The sequence below is a fragment of the Camarhynchus parvulus genome, chromosome 17, assembly GCF_901933205.1.
Source record: "Camarhynchus parvulus chromosome 17, STF_HiC, whole genome shotgun sequence".
Lineage (NCBI taxonomy): Eukaryota > Metazoa > Chordata > Aves > Passeriformes > Thraupidae > Camarhynchus > Camarhynchus parvulus.
In genome coordinates, this window is record NC_044587.1 from 9988871 (window position 1) to 10003546 (window position 14676).

A 14676-nucleotide genomic window follows, 5' to 3' on the forward strand; every position below is an offset into this window, starting at 1 on the left:
GCCCTCTGTTACAGCCAGCACCAGGAACGCTGCAGCCTCCTGCCCTGAGCTGGATTTACCAGATTTCCCTGCAGGAAACAACTTGGATGAAGAACATCTCCATCAGGGGGAAGCCCTTGGAAAATCAGTTCTTGATCAGAACTGTCCAGGTCTGCTCCAATCCTGGATTTTTAAATACTTGTCCATACAGAGATATCGCTGCCCAGCAGGGTTCTCTGTGGGTAAGGAGCTCTTTACAAGAGCTCCATGCTCTGGGGTGCCTTGGGGAGCTGCCACCTTCAAGCTCCTTTCTGACCCTCCTCACTGAGAAGGAAGATGTCTGCGCATGCCAAGATCTGCCAGAACCACTGATCACACAAACTCCCTCCCAGCAGGCAGGGACGTGTTCACTGCAGCCCCCAAGAGCTTCTCAAGAGTGAAAATGCCCGTAGCCACTTCTCTCCTCTGGCACAGGGACAGTCTGGGGTCACAGATCACCTACCCCGGTGTTGTTATCTCCCTGTTATCTCCCTGAGCCTCTGCAGGAGGTCTGGGCAGTTTCTTTCCACTTGGGTTGGTCCCACAGCCCTTTAACCCTGTGAGCATCTCCCCACCTGCTGTACCCCACCCTCCCACATTCCCTGGGATCAGGATTTCCCCAAGCACCTCCATCCTGGCTTTGTCCCCCCCTTCCCTGAGTCCCACTCATCCCTCAGAGGAATTTCCCCATTGCCCCACCAGCCCTGGGCTGCAGCCTGTCCTTGTGCTCACAGCAGCAGCATTGAAACATCTGCACCAACTTTTCCCTGCTTGGTGCTGCTCAAGTGTTTAAGGGCTCTAAGACTCCAGTTGTTTTGATAAACATGAATCCTGGTAAAATGGAAAACTGGCAGGACAAATAGCAGCCTTTTAAACAGGCAAGGGAAAAGAAGCCAATACTTCTGCCCTATTCAGTGGATTACCTCAATAAACAAAATATTCCTTATGTCCCATTTTATATTAATCAAAACCTGCATTTCACTTCAAGGAAAGAATTAATGTTTCATTTAAAAAAATTACTCATTACAGGAAAATTTGACTGGGTCCTGCTTGGTTTTGTCATACTAAAGGGCATTTTGGGCGGCCTGAACAGAAAAGTTACAGTACAAATGTGGTTTAAGAGTGGCAACTTGACCAAGTGCCTTCAAGTGAACTTCCAGCAGGAAGTTTCAGAAGTTTTTTGCTATTTCCCAAGATGCTTAAAGCCAAAGGATGAAAACCCACCCAAATGTTAATAATTCAGAACTTCCTGTGCAGATATTAGAAACAGAATATAATATTGGAAGTCCACAGCAGATCGATTTTCTAACAAATTGAATACAAGCAAGACCAACATTGCAACATGAAGTGGCAAAGTGAATCCTGATTGAAAAATCAAAATTCTAAACGGCTTTTACAAAAAAAAAATCACTAAGCACTCCAAAAAAGGCTCTGCATTAAGCACTCAGCAGCTCACATTCTTCTACTGTGAAGCAAGACTAACACCTGGCACTAAATTATCCATTTAGCTCTTCAGGAAACTCAACTGATGTTCCTTACATTTCTAAGGCAAAAATGGAATAGAAAATAGTTATTCATGAAAAGAAAAATAGGCATGTGCTCTGCAAGGGAAATCCTCCTCCCATACTACTTTTACTCATTACTACATTTAAAAAAAATCAAAAAGTGATTCTTGGATTGATGACAACTCTTAAAAAAGTGAATGAATAATTCAAATCACACAATATTAGATATTTAAACATCTCTGCACATGACTGGAGTGTTTCCTATGCTACGGGGAAGCCAAGAGGGCAACCACATCCACACACAGCTGCTACCTGAGCTCCCCTAGCACTGCCTTCTGTGCAAGAACAGAAAGGTGATCCAGCTCCCTGGGCACCCTGGCTGCTCCAAGGCCCATCTCCAGCAGCCCCAGCTGCAGTGCCTGGACTCAGATCCCAGAGGGTCCCTTCGCCCCACGCCGCTCCTGGGGCACTGCTCCTGCCTGCAGGGACTGCCAGCAGCCAGGGTGGCTGAGCTCTGAAGGCAGCTGGAAGGGAAGGGGAAAAAGCCAGAGAGCAGACATGGATTCATTCCAACCTTTACTTTGTTTGCTCTTTTTTTGTTTGTATTTTTTTTTAAATAGAGCTTCCATGCAGAGTTCTCCAGAGTAAGTGCTGATGCCAGAGCCTGCCCCGCCGGCCTTGGCACTGCCACAGACACTTCTGCCACATGGGAGGAAAAGCTTTTGCTACATGACTTTTTTTCTTTTTTTTTCTTTTTTTTTTTTTAACTTTTAGGCCAACAACATGTTCTCATCTGAACATTACAGTTAATGAGTGCTATCAAGAATTCCTAACAAAAACTGTACATGAGTTTACAAACGTATTAACATATAAATAATGAGAAGCTTCCTGCCTGGAGCTCCACAGTAGTCTTTTTGCTTGAGAATGTAATACTGGAAGGGCAGACCCGATCCCTTTCCACAGCACCAGTCAGAGCTGGCTTAGTCCAGTCAGCCATTCTGCTCAAGCATCACAGGGTTTTTCTTCAGTGCCTCTGGCTTTGATAAGCAGTCTGTCATACTGTGCAAAAGCAAGAGTCCAATGCCTTTGGGAAGGAATCCTGCTGCTGAGAGGCCCCTGCCGCCCGGTCACCGCTCAGGGCCGAGCTCCTGCTGGAAGGTTCTTTTCTTCTCCCGACAGTGCTTCTTGTGGGCCGGCCAGTCCTTCTGCTGGCACTGCGAGCCGCAGTACCGCGCCACCTGGCAGCGCCCACAGATGTTGAACTCGCGGAGCTGGGGACAAAAGGTGCTGTTAGAGGGGCTGCTCAGTGCCAGGAGAGCCTCAGCATCCCCCCAGGGACACCCCAGCAGCCTTCCCAAGAGGAACCAGCAGCATTCCCAAGGAGCTGCACGATCAGGTGGTTGTCCATGGTCACAGAGTTCAGGTCCTGAGAGCCAGGAGCAATCCCTCCCCTGTGCCTCTGTCCATGCCTGCCACAAACAGGGGACAGGACAAGGCTGAACAGCCTGAAGCTGGAAAAGGGCAGGGTGAGAGGGATATTGGGAAGAAATCCTTCCTGGGAGGCCCTGGCACAGCTGTGGCTGCCCCTGGATCCCTGCAAGTGTCCCAGGCCAGGCCAGAAGGGGTTTGGAGCAGCCTGGGACAGTGGGAGGTGTCCATGCCCATGGAATGAGATTAATTGTAAAGTCCCAACCCAAACCAGTCTGGGATTCTCTGAAACACAAACACCCCACCATAAGTTTCAGAGAACCAAAAGGGTTTGAAGCAATCCTCTTCACTCTTCTAAAATGGGCTTAATTTATAGACAAAATATTGGAGCATTACACATTTGTTGTCACAATGCTCCTGTTTTGTCAACTTAAGTTCTGTTTTCAACTACAAACAAACACCTGAAATTCAGAAATTATCAGGAGGGCTGCACAAGCTCAGCCATTGCCAAAGTTACTGTTATCCAGGGAGCTTTTGGGCACAGACCCAAATAAAAGGCAGAGCAGCCTCTGTTTCAAATACAGGGAATTTAAGATCATTTTTCACAAATGTTCCCTTCCCCACAGCAGAAAGTGGAACACAATGGGTTTAGCCTACTCAGCATCTGCTATCACAAGAAAAGCCCTTGTTCATAGATAAGGCATCTGTGTGACAGAGGCACAGCCCTTGCACAGCTCATTCTCTCACTCCTGATGTTGCTTTATCTTCCTCCAGCAGAACTTTTCCTCCCAGCTCTCCCCTGAATGAAGGCCACTACAATTCACCTTCACCTCAGGAAATGGTAACCAGGTTATTTTTTGATTCCATGACCATCCAGACCCTCCTAGAATGCTTCCTGCTGCCTCACACAGCTGCTCACTCATCCCAGCTCTGCTCCCTGCAGGAAAGCTCTCACCTGGCTTTCTGTGCACTCTGCAGAAATCACCCTCCCCCCAGCAGCCCCCTAACATCCACTGCTCCAGCTCAAACCCACATTCCCTCCTGTAAGAAAACTGGAAACTACCACAGGGTCTGGAGGTTCAGGCCAAAGAAAACCTGAGTGGAAGAAAATCACTGCTTTTAGCCACTGAATGGCTCATGTAAAGCTCTACATTTTAAATAACAAATAAATCCCCAGACACACCATTAGCCCAAGGATTCCATGCTCACTCTCAGCTCTCTGAACCCACCTGTTTTTCAATCATTGTGCAGGGAGGGTAGTGACATTCATAGTAAGTGCAGGAGTTCTCTTCCTCCTCCACAACATCCCCATTAGCATTGTAATATCTGGTTACATTCAGGACAGGAAACTGCTCTTCTATGGGGTCTGTAGGAAGTTGTTGGATTGCCAGCCAGTACAGACTTTGTTCCCTGGAAAAAAAAAACAAGCACAAGTTTGGTACATCAATTCATAATAATCATACAGAGACATTGATTCCAAATTTATTAATAAATAAGGTCAACATTTTATTTAGCCTCAGACTGCACATCCTGCCCATATATTGGGTGTTTTTAAGGCTATTTTAGCTTAAGTGCAAACCCCAAAAGTTTAAAGGTATCAATCAAGAAACATTTAGATAGAGCAAAGTTAATTCTGTGCAAAATTATTCACACCAAGTCAAAATTCATTTCTGGCATGAAGTCTGTTTCTTGTTCTTGAACCCCCAAAATCATGTAGAGCATTTGTAATTCACTACAGCTTCTCAAAACCAGTTTAATCAGCTCTAAACACCCCAGTGTTAAAGCTGCTGCTGCTGCAGGTGTTTCAGGAGAAGAGTGATGTCAAGTCTGTGAGTCTGGATATTCATTGATTATCCAGATCCATCCTGGCACAGTGTGTGATGTGCTGAGTGGATTCAGTGAAACCCAGCCCGTGGGGAGCTCCTCCAAGCTGCTGCTGAGAGGTGCTGGAAGCTGAGCCCAGAACTCACCCTGAGTGAGTCCAACCCCAGCTCACAGCTCCCATCAGGAGCATCCTGCAGCTCCCATCAGGAGCACCCTGCAGCTCCCATCAGGAGCATCCTGCAGCTCCCATCAGGAGCACCCTGCAGCTCCCATCAGGAGCACCCTGCAGCTCCCAGTTCCCACTGGGATTTCAGTGCCTGAGGGGCAGAAGGCAGTGAGATGTGGAGATTTCCCTGAGCCTCTGCCCAGCTGGGAGGGCACAGAGGTTTCCTGCTGCACCTGGCACAGCCCTGAGGGTGACATGGGTGGGATGGGCCCTGCACAGCAGGAGATGAGCACAGACTGAGCCCCAGCTGAGGAACAGGACAGGGATGTGTAAAGCACCCAAAGCTTCATCCAAAAGGCTCTGCCAAGGCAATAAACCACTGAAGAATGGAGACAACATTTGAAGAGCTGCCCATTCCCTGCAGGTGCTCCATACCTTTGTTTGCTAGAGATGTCCTCAGCCTTGGGCTTCCAGCCCCAGGGCACGAGGCGCAGATTGTCCAGGCGGTTGTCCACGGTCACTGAGTTCAGGTGCACCACCTGAAAGCCAGGAGCAATCCCTCCCCTGTGCCTCTCCCTGCAGGACACAAAACCAACCTGAGGGTCAGTGCTGGACAGGAACAGCTAAAAAAAACAAAGGATCACAGCAATTCCAGAGGCAACGTGAGCTGGGAGCTGCTGGCACTGCGCTGCAAACAGACTCCAGGGGCTACTCCCAGGAGAAAGTGCCTTTTCCAGCAGGTGGTTTCAATTATAAATTAGTTAAATCAAAAGATAAAATATAGAGTAATTGTAAGCATATTGCTTAGTTCCAGAGTCTACTCCTCCAGTTATTGCTGGAGATCCATGGAATTACAGTGTTCCTTGGAAGGTGCCAATACTGGCTGATTATTCCCATAGGAAATTCTATCAGACACATTTGTGCAACTTTGGCACTGGTGTGGTGTCACAGGGCTTATTATTTATGAAGAAACATCTCTGAACAGCAACAGAACAGAGGTTTCACCAAACTGGCAAATCTTTTTAGACTGTAATTGTGTGTCACACACTGAAAGTCTGAAATTACTCCACAATTGACCAAGAGACACCTGAAACTTGCCCAAAACCCAAAGCAGGACTAAGCCAGGATGGCTGCAGGGAGAAATCTTCCCTACTGCCTTCTAAGAGTTTCCATTTGCCTTTCCCCCTTCTTTTCACCTCTCTCTGTTTCATGGAGTCCATTGTCAAACACCCTCATGCCTGGACAAGTTTGGGTATCACTTCTTGCAGGAATCCCCATCCCAGCTGAAATGCAAGGCTTGGACAGAAGGCTGTGTCCCTGTGACTGTTCTGCCATGGGGAACCTTCCAGCCCAGGAGAGCAAGGACCAAGCAGAGCTGACAGCACTCACTGAGGGTAACCTCATGGAGACCTCCCAGCAGCTTCCCCCAAGCCCAGCCTGGACACTGAGCCCTGCTCAGCCTTCACTGAACATTTCAGCTCAAATAGATATTTTTATTTTGAAGAGGTATTTGCCTGAGTTTAAAAATTCCCACTTTTTTAACCTTCACAAAGTTTAGCATTACCCAGCAGAATAGGAAACTCATTTCAACATGACTTACAATGAAATATGTAAGATTTTGTATTCTCAGTCAAAATCTATCCAGATATGTCTAAGTTAGGTACCTTGGGGGCAAGAAAAAACTCTTGCACTTCACATATGCCCCAAAACTTTGCAGAATTTAATGAGGAGAATCCCCCTGGAGAGGCTGCAAGCAGCACCTGCACACAGACTGTGCTCCAGCTCCCACCAGGTAATTCCTGTGAGAATTCCCTGCATGGGAACAGAGCCTGGAGCCCCCTGCCAGGGAATCTGCTGGGCCTCCATGGAACAGGGAAAAGTTCTTCCCTTTGAAGGTAAAACCAATAAAATCCTTCTTTTGGGGAAAAAGAAACCAAACGACACACATTAAAGCAAACAAACTACAGCAGGGAGTCAGCTGAAGTGCCCTAAAGGAGGAATCCCAGAATCCCAGCTTGATTGGGTTGGAAGGGACTTTAAAATTCAGAGACACCTTCCACTACCCCAGGGTGCTCCAAGCCCCATCCAGCCTGGCCCTGGACACTTGCAGGGGTTCCCCACCCTCCCAGGGAACAATTCCTTCCCAATATCCCATCCATCCCTGCCCTCTGGCACTGGGAAGCCATTACAGTAACAGCTACTTCTGAGTTGTTGAAGGCCAGCAGAGGGTCTGGCAAAGGGAACCAGGAGTTCCAAGAAGTGGAGAACTGCTGGAGGGGAGCATCAGTCAGCTACTGAGACAGGGAAGGAGTTAAGGTTCTTAGAATGAGCCTGGGACAAAGTGCCAGCTGCAGAGATGGGACAGATAGGAGACAGGAATCTGGGAGGAGGAGACAGAAGTTCAGAGCAAGAACAGACTGTGCAGGGGGGAAAGGGAAGGGGATTCCAAGACTAAGTTCAGAAATATTTCTGATTTTATTAGAGGAGTTTAGAAACTGCTGGAGCTGGGGAAGGAGAGAGGAATATGAGAGATTGTCCCTGACACTGGGGTGGCACAGCAGAGTGGCATCCTGCTCCTCCACAGCCCAGATCTGCAGCCAGCACCCCAAAAAGCAAATTCTTACCAATCCCCTCCCAAACTGAGCCAGTCTTTACCTCCTTGTATGAAACCCCATTTATCTACATCACTGCCAGCTTTTCTGTGGCCTCAAGTGACAAAAGCCCAAGTAAAGCTGGAAGCTGGGCCTTGCTGGTGAGCAGCCAGTGTTAAACTCCACTGCCCTGAGGTGCCAGACCTGCTAATGCCAAATTCAGGGTGGTCCCTTCTGTCCAAGCTTTGAACACAGGAGCACTCCCCTCTCTCCCCAGGCCTCTGTGACCATCCCAGCCCATCCAAAGGAGCAGCAAGGACAGACTGACAGAACCTGCCTTGTGAACAGCCTCAGGAGTGCAGCCAGAACTGCAGAGATGGAGCTCCTGCCTCCCCCTGCACTCCTGAGCTCCTGCAAGATGCCAGGCAAACCCTTCCCCCAGGACTTCTCAGGGATCGTCTGGATTCTGTTCTTTGGGTATTTCAGCAGCTCAGAGCCCAGCACTGGAACACAAGTGCAGACACAGCAATTCCAAGCACCAGGATCCAGAACTGAGCCTGTTATAGGCAGCAAGATGGCAAGTGCTCTAAAAAAACCCTAAAAAACCCCCAGAAATCAGGTCCTGGATGTCTTTTTGAACATGCAGTTGGTGCTACTTATGACTAATCCCCTGCTGCTGCTGCTGCTGTTCCCCAGGGAACATCTCCACACCAGCAGAACACAGAGCTGGGATTGCTCCACAGGGAGCTGAGGAGGGACAAGGCTCCTGCAGAGACACCAAACCCTGCTCTGGGGGAGCCAGGACCCCATGTGGAAATCACAGCAAGCACATGAGAGGCTGAAGAACCATCAGGAAGTTCTCCCTGTAAGAATTTTTGCAGCTCATGAGGGGAATTTCCAGCTCTTGGATGCCTTTTGATCCCACAGTGCCTCTGCACAGGGCAGCAGGAGAGCTCTGGGAGAAGGTTCCTGTCACTGCTGCAGCTCCAGCAGACCCAGGATTTCTATCCCAAGGGCCTCATGACATGAACAAAGATACCTGCTTAACTAGAAAAAAATTCAAAAAAATCTCTTTTAATTGCATCTACCACATGCTACTCACTGTATGTTAAACCAGAGGCACACAATTGGGTTGGTTTTTGATGGATTTGGGGGTTCATGTGCAGAGAACTGAATTACACACCTATCCATGTTCTTTGGTTTTCCCTCATCCAAGGAGTCAGGCTGGCACTGGGAAGTGCAATCAGCGCCTGGCTCTGCCCAGCTCTCCTGACTCTCACAGGCTCCAAACCTCCAGCACTGCCCCTGCTCACCAAGGGAAGGAGCTGACACTGCTCCCCAGCCCTGCTCTGCGCTCAGAGCAGCCCTAAAATTGCTGATTAGGAGGGGCAGAAGCTTCACAGCCCCTGCAGAGACTCAGCCTCTGACCTGCAGTGTTTGAACTGCAACTGGAGATCAGCACCACCAACACCTTCAGGACCAGGATGAATTCACAGGAACAGCAGAGATATTTTCTATCTTCTACTCCAGAAATCTGACTGCAAGTTCAGAAGTGCAGCTCTGCTTGCCTGGCAGCTGACACCCCCCTCTGTGCCTCTCCAAAATCCCCATTACACACAATCTCTTATTTTTAACCACAGCCCATGCTCGAGTGACACAATTTGAATTTCCTAACTGAATATGCTCAAATGACTTCCTAATTTGAGTAAAACAAGCCAGGAGAGGCAATGGCTGGGCTGTGCCATAAGCAAATAGCTGGGATGTCATCATTTGCACAGCCTTCAACAATTGACCTGAATAATTTTCAGGTGCTGTTTAATGCTGCTTACAGATAATAATTACGACTGTCTGAGGTTCACAGTTAGCAGCAGCTGTCAGTGATTTGTTCCACATATTGCAGCCAATTTCATAATTTCAACAAAGTTCTATGTGCAATAAGATTAAATATTAACAGATGCAGGTTAAAATCCATATTTAACAAGCAGACTGGAAATATTAATCTGATATTCCTCCTGTCTCCTTCCTTATGTGCAAAGCCTGGTTCTAGGGGGATAAAAAGATAACCTGGAAAGATAAAGGACATCCTGGGCACTGTGACTTCCAAAGATGTGGAACTGAATAGAAAATATGCTTATTTTTTTCCAAAAAGGCTTTTAAAATAAATTCTATTTCTTCAGCACATCCCACCTTTTGTACAAACCCACCAACATCTAGAAGGAGTAACAGATGAGCTCAGAGGGTGAGCTGCTCTCAAATGAGGAAATTGGCCCTGAAACTTAATGAAACTATGAAGGATTTCAAGGATTTGTAGAGTATGGAAAATAGGATGCAGCAGCTGAAATGAACCATCAGCAGCATCACCTCAGCAGTTCTGCAGAAAGCCATGAAAAACCCCTCAAAGCCTGAAGTTATCAGGAGTTCCCTCTCTCCAGTGCTCTGCCAATTCTCAGTGGACAAAAAGCCCCACACCAAACTTTCAAATGTTTGTCTTCCCCTATCAAATGGGGCAGGTCCTGTTCATCCCCCAGCTGAATTTGGGCAGCATTCCCAGGTGTGAACAGGGTGTGCATGAACCTGGCTCTGCTCTCCATGCCTGGAATGTTCCATGGGCTGCGCCACGTGCGGACCCAGCACCCCAAACCCTGCGGGCACCCTGGGCTGGGTTTGCCCCTCTCCTGAGGGCACTTGGGCAGAGAGATCACCCCTCACAATTTGGGGCAGCCAAGGGAGCCCCTGGTTTTGTGCTGCCTGCAGTACCCACCAGAGCAGCTCGTGCAGGAGGCGCCCCGAGCCCCGGCCCCGGTTCTTGTCGAAGGCGTAAGCGAAGATTTTAGCACCATTTCCATCAGCATCCACCTCCATGCGGGCCTAGAGGGAAGGGAAAGGCTGTGAGAGCAGCCCACGGGGCACACAGCACCCCTCCACCGGCATGCACCCCACATTTGGGGGATGCACCCCACATTTCACACTTGTCCCTGCAGGTCCCTTGAGCTGGGGGGGATCTGAGCTGCCCCAAAGCTCAGGGGGACCCATCCAGCCCAGCCTGTCCCCCCAGCACTCTGGGGGACACCCCCTGGGGACACCCCCAGCACTCCAGTGCTCCCTGGGCCAGCTGTTGGCACCTCTGGGTGCTGAAGCCAAAGGGCACCTCCATCCCCCCCAGAATGGGGTCCCTGGGGGCTGTGGGGTGGGATGGACCCTGTGGAGCCCAGGGAAAGGGCAGGGGGAGCTGGGGCTGCCTGGATAAAGCACAGCAGGAATGCAGCTGAGGGGCTGGGATTCATGGCAGGATCCTCACCCTGCCCCTGGCAGCCACCAGGGCTTTGCTCCAGCACTGCCCCATCACCCACCTCGCTGGGAGAGCAGGGGCCTGCCAATTTTCCTGCATTTTCCTCTCATTTTTCCTGTATTTCCATATTTTCCTGCCTTCTACAATGCTGTTCAAAGCTCACAAAGCACAGCAAGAACTTGATGCATTTGGGACAGTCAGGGTGTGTCACCACCACAGGACAGACACTCACAGTGGCTGCCAGAGGGGAGGAATGGGCAAACAGGGAGAGTTCTGGCAGCAGCACTGCCCAAACTCCTAAAATCCCCAAGAGCAGCCCCAAAGCATCCACTGCACTGCAGAAATTTAGCAGATGATCGTCCCTCCTCCAAAAAAAACCTATTATTTGTTGAAGATTTTGTAATCGTTGTCTTTCACTTCCAAAGCCTTGGTAGAACCCATTTACCAATGGATGTGAAGAGGAAACACTTTTCTCTGGTCCCATAATCAGTTACATTAATAGAAGTTTTCCTCATCCAAGACTAAGTGCAGAGCGAACATTTTTAATGTTTGCCAAACCAGGGGATGACAAATTATCAGTTCTCCAAAAGCATACAAATAGTATGAAAATAAAAGCACTGCAAAACAAATTGGTAAATAAATGTTTTAAACAATGTTCGGCTAATTGGAAAAAAAGGAAAACCCAGAACTTTTCCTGCCTGGAATCCCCCACGTCGGGACTTCAATAAGTTGAAGCGGTTTTTTTTCCGCCAATCGGGGGAGTTGCAGGCACAGCTCCTGCAGGAGCTGCTCGGTTGGAGCAGAGCACGAGGAGAGGGAAGAGCCGGAGCTGCAGCGGAGCCCGGGGGGCGGCGGGGCCGGGGCAGCCCCGGGCGGGGAGGGACTCACGGAACCGGGCAAACACCGGGAGGGAAGCGCGGGCAGCGGGCGGGGCTCACCTCGAAGGAGTAGCTCTCCACCAGCGGGATGTCCTGCTCGTCGATCAGCGTGTACTTGGTCTGCAACACAGCGAGAGAGAGCGAGCGCCGTCAGCGCGGCCGCGGCACGGCTCGGCAAGGCCCGCGACTGCACGGGGCGGCCCCGGCTCGGCGCGGCCCCGGCACGGCCTCAGCGTGGCCCCGGCACTGCACAGCACGGCCCGCCCGGCCGGACCCCGAGCCCCGGCCCCGCCGCCCCCCGGCCCGGCCCGGCCCGGCCCGCCGTGCCCCGCGCTCACCTTGCCGGCCACGCGGCCGAGCCGGACGATGCCCAGTTTGAAGTCGGTCATGGCGGGGCCGGGCCGGGGCCGCCGCTCGCCCCGCGCCGCTGCCACGCGCCGCCGCCTCGCGCACACCCGGGGGCGGGGCCGCCGCGCCACCGCCCCCCGCCGCCCCTCGGCCAATGGCGGCCCGCGCCACCGCCCACCCGCGCCCGGCGGACCAATGGGAGCCCGCGCCGCCCTCGCGTCGCTCCCGCGAACGCCGCCGCCGCGGCCAATGTGCGCGCGGCGCGCCGCGGCCCGGGTCACGTGGGACGGGGCCCCGCGCGCGGCGCGCGGCGGCGCGGGCGCGGGAGGCGCGGGCGGTGACGTCACGTTCGCGGGAAGCGCCGTGCCGGCGGCGGTGGGGGCGCGGCCGCGCTTAAAGGGACCGCACCCCCCCCCCCGGGCCCGAACGGGGACAGCGGGAGCAGGGCCGGAGACACCCCCAGGGACAGAACAGGGACACCTCCAGGGCCAAGGAGCCCCGGCCCGCGTGCCGGTGGCACATGGCAGCGGCGGCCCCGCCGCGTGGCTGCGCCCGCTCTGCCCGCCCGGACACCCTGCGCTGCCCCGATGGGACCTGCGGGGCGAGCCGTGCGGGGGATCGGGCAGGGATCAGAGGGTCCGGAGCTGGGGACACCCACCGGGATGCCAGGGTGCAGCTCCCGGCCCTGCCCAGGACAGCCCGGCCCAGGACAGGCCGGCATTCCCAACCTCCCGGTGCAGCCCGGCGAGCCGCGCTGCGCTTCGCTGGGCGGCCCCAAGGGGCCGTGCCCTGCCTGGGGACAGCGGCCAAGCCCAGCTGGGCCAGCACAGAGCCACCCAGAGCTGTTGTGGGGTCACCCCAAGAGCCTCCCCACCAGCGCAGTTACTGCCAGAACTTCCAGCCATTCCAGCACTGGGGGTTACTTCCAGACCTCTGAGGGTATCACAGCAATTTTTTGGTTCAGATTTCAGCTCAGGGTGTCCTCTACATCTTCATTCCCTCAAAAAAACCCTAAAGATTTGTGGAATGCTTCTCCCACGGTTGCTCCATCTGCTTCTCCCCAGCCTGGATTGATCCCAGAGTTGCCCAGACCCAGGTGCAACTCCAGCGCTCAGCCTGGTTAAACCTCACGAGGTTCCCATGATGTTGTCAAGTTTTCCCAAGTCCCTCTGGATGGCATCACATCCCTCGGATTTGTCACTTCACCCTCAGCTTGGTGTCACCTGCCAGCCTGCTGAGGTTGCACTTGATCCCTTCATCTATGTCATCAATAAAGATACTAAATTAAATTAAGAATATGGGTTTAAATGTGATATTAATGTAGGTTATTATCTTTGGAACCCTCTGCCTCCTTTTGAAGATGAATGATTTGGAAAAAGTTAATTATTGGCAGGGCAAACCCTCCTTCCAAGCTCTGCTTTGCTCCTATCACAGCACAGGAAAGGAAAGGTTACAGGTCCTGTCCCAGGAGAACTCCCTGTAAGGAAAAGGAATCATTTTTCCAGCTGTTTCCAGCACTGCCAGTGGAAGGAAACCCACACAGGCCAGCCCCAATAGCAGGAGGCTGAACACATCCTGGGACTCTCAGGGCTCACTCCAGAGTGGGTGTCCAACACCAGGGGCACAAAGATTTTAACAGAGTTAAAGGCAGAGCTGCTGCTGAAGGGGCTGCAGCCTCTGCCAGGCTGCCCTGCCTCAGGTACCCCAGGTGTTTGTGAGGCTTTTTGTGGAACCCCTGCAAAGCCTCAGCTGGAAGGGACCCAACCCTCCCCTGGCATTGCAGCCAGGCTGGCTGGGGTGAGGATGGGGATGCCCCCAACCTCTGCAGCCCCCCCAGCCTGTGGCCACTCCACACAAAGGTTTTCTACCCCTGTTCCTTATCAGAATTTGTGCCACACAAACCCTGGGAGAGATGGGGCAGGTTAAGAGCACCAGGAGCCACACCTGACCTATTCCAAGAGCATCCAAATTATTCCCTGCCTGAAACATGGTAACGTGGTCAGTTCCAAGGAACCAGACAGAACCACAGAATGTCCTCAGCTGGGAGAGACCCACAGGATCCCCCAGCCCAGCCCCTGTCCCTGCCCAGCCCCCCCACAACCCCACCCTGTCCATCCCTGGCAGCGCTGTCCAAAGGCTCCTGGAGCTCTGGCAGCCTCGGGGCCGTGCCCATTCCCTGGGCAGTGCCAGCACCCTCTGGGGGAAGAACCTTGCCCTGAGCTCCAGCCATTCCCTCAGCATGGCAAGTCCCTGGAATTTCAGCTGTATTTCTGTTTTCTTCCTGGCTGCCTCAGAGCAAGGCCCTACAATCAGCTGGTGGAAAACGGATGAAAGTGCAGAGCCACAAACTCTGCGGGTTTTGACTCCATCACCTGCACGTCTAACTGGGGACAGGGAGAGAGGGGCCAGCACAGGCCTGGAGCCCGGGCAGAGCTGCCCAAGGCACAGCCACACCAGGCAGGGACAGAGAGATCCCCGAGCTCCGGGGATTTTCCCATGGCAGAGAATACCCAGGTCAGGCTTTGCCCAGTGTTGCTTTAGGAGTGAGGAGGGTGCAGCTCCCCTCCAGACAGGGACACAGTGGCATGTCCTGGACAATTGGTGTCTGCCAGGGCTCGTGTATCTGATA

The 14676-nt window shown here is 52.2% G+C and overlaps 1 protein-coding gene across 1 annotated transcript; it reads right to left on the reverse strand.

Annotated features, from left to right (window-relative positions):
* Positions 1 to 1276: 1276 nt before the first annotated feature.
* On the reverse strand, positions 1277 to 12155 carry ZMYND19 (zinc finger MYND-type containing 19). Its single transcript, XM_030961257.1, has 6 exons — positions 12038 to 12155; positions 11760 to 11819; positions 10294 to 10400; positions 5377 to 5517; positions 4181 to 4361; positions 1277 to 2794 (listed from the first exon to the last, which is right to left on the reverse strand). Exons 1-6 carry the CDS (start codon positions 12086 to 12088, stop codon positions 2651 to 2653), a joined length of 684 nt encoding a protein of 227 aa, XP_030817117.1. The 5' UTR covers positions 12089 to 12155; the 3' UTR covers positions 1277 to 2650.
* Between the last annotated feature and the right edge of the window lie 2521 nt (positions 12156 to 14676).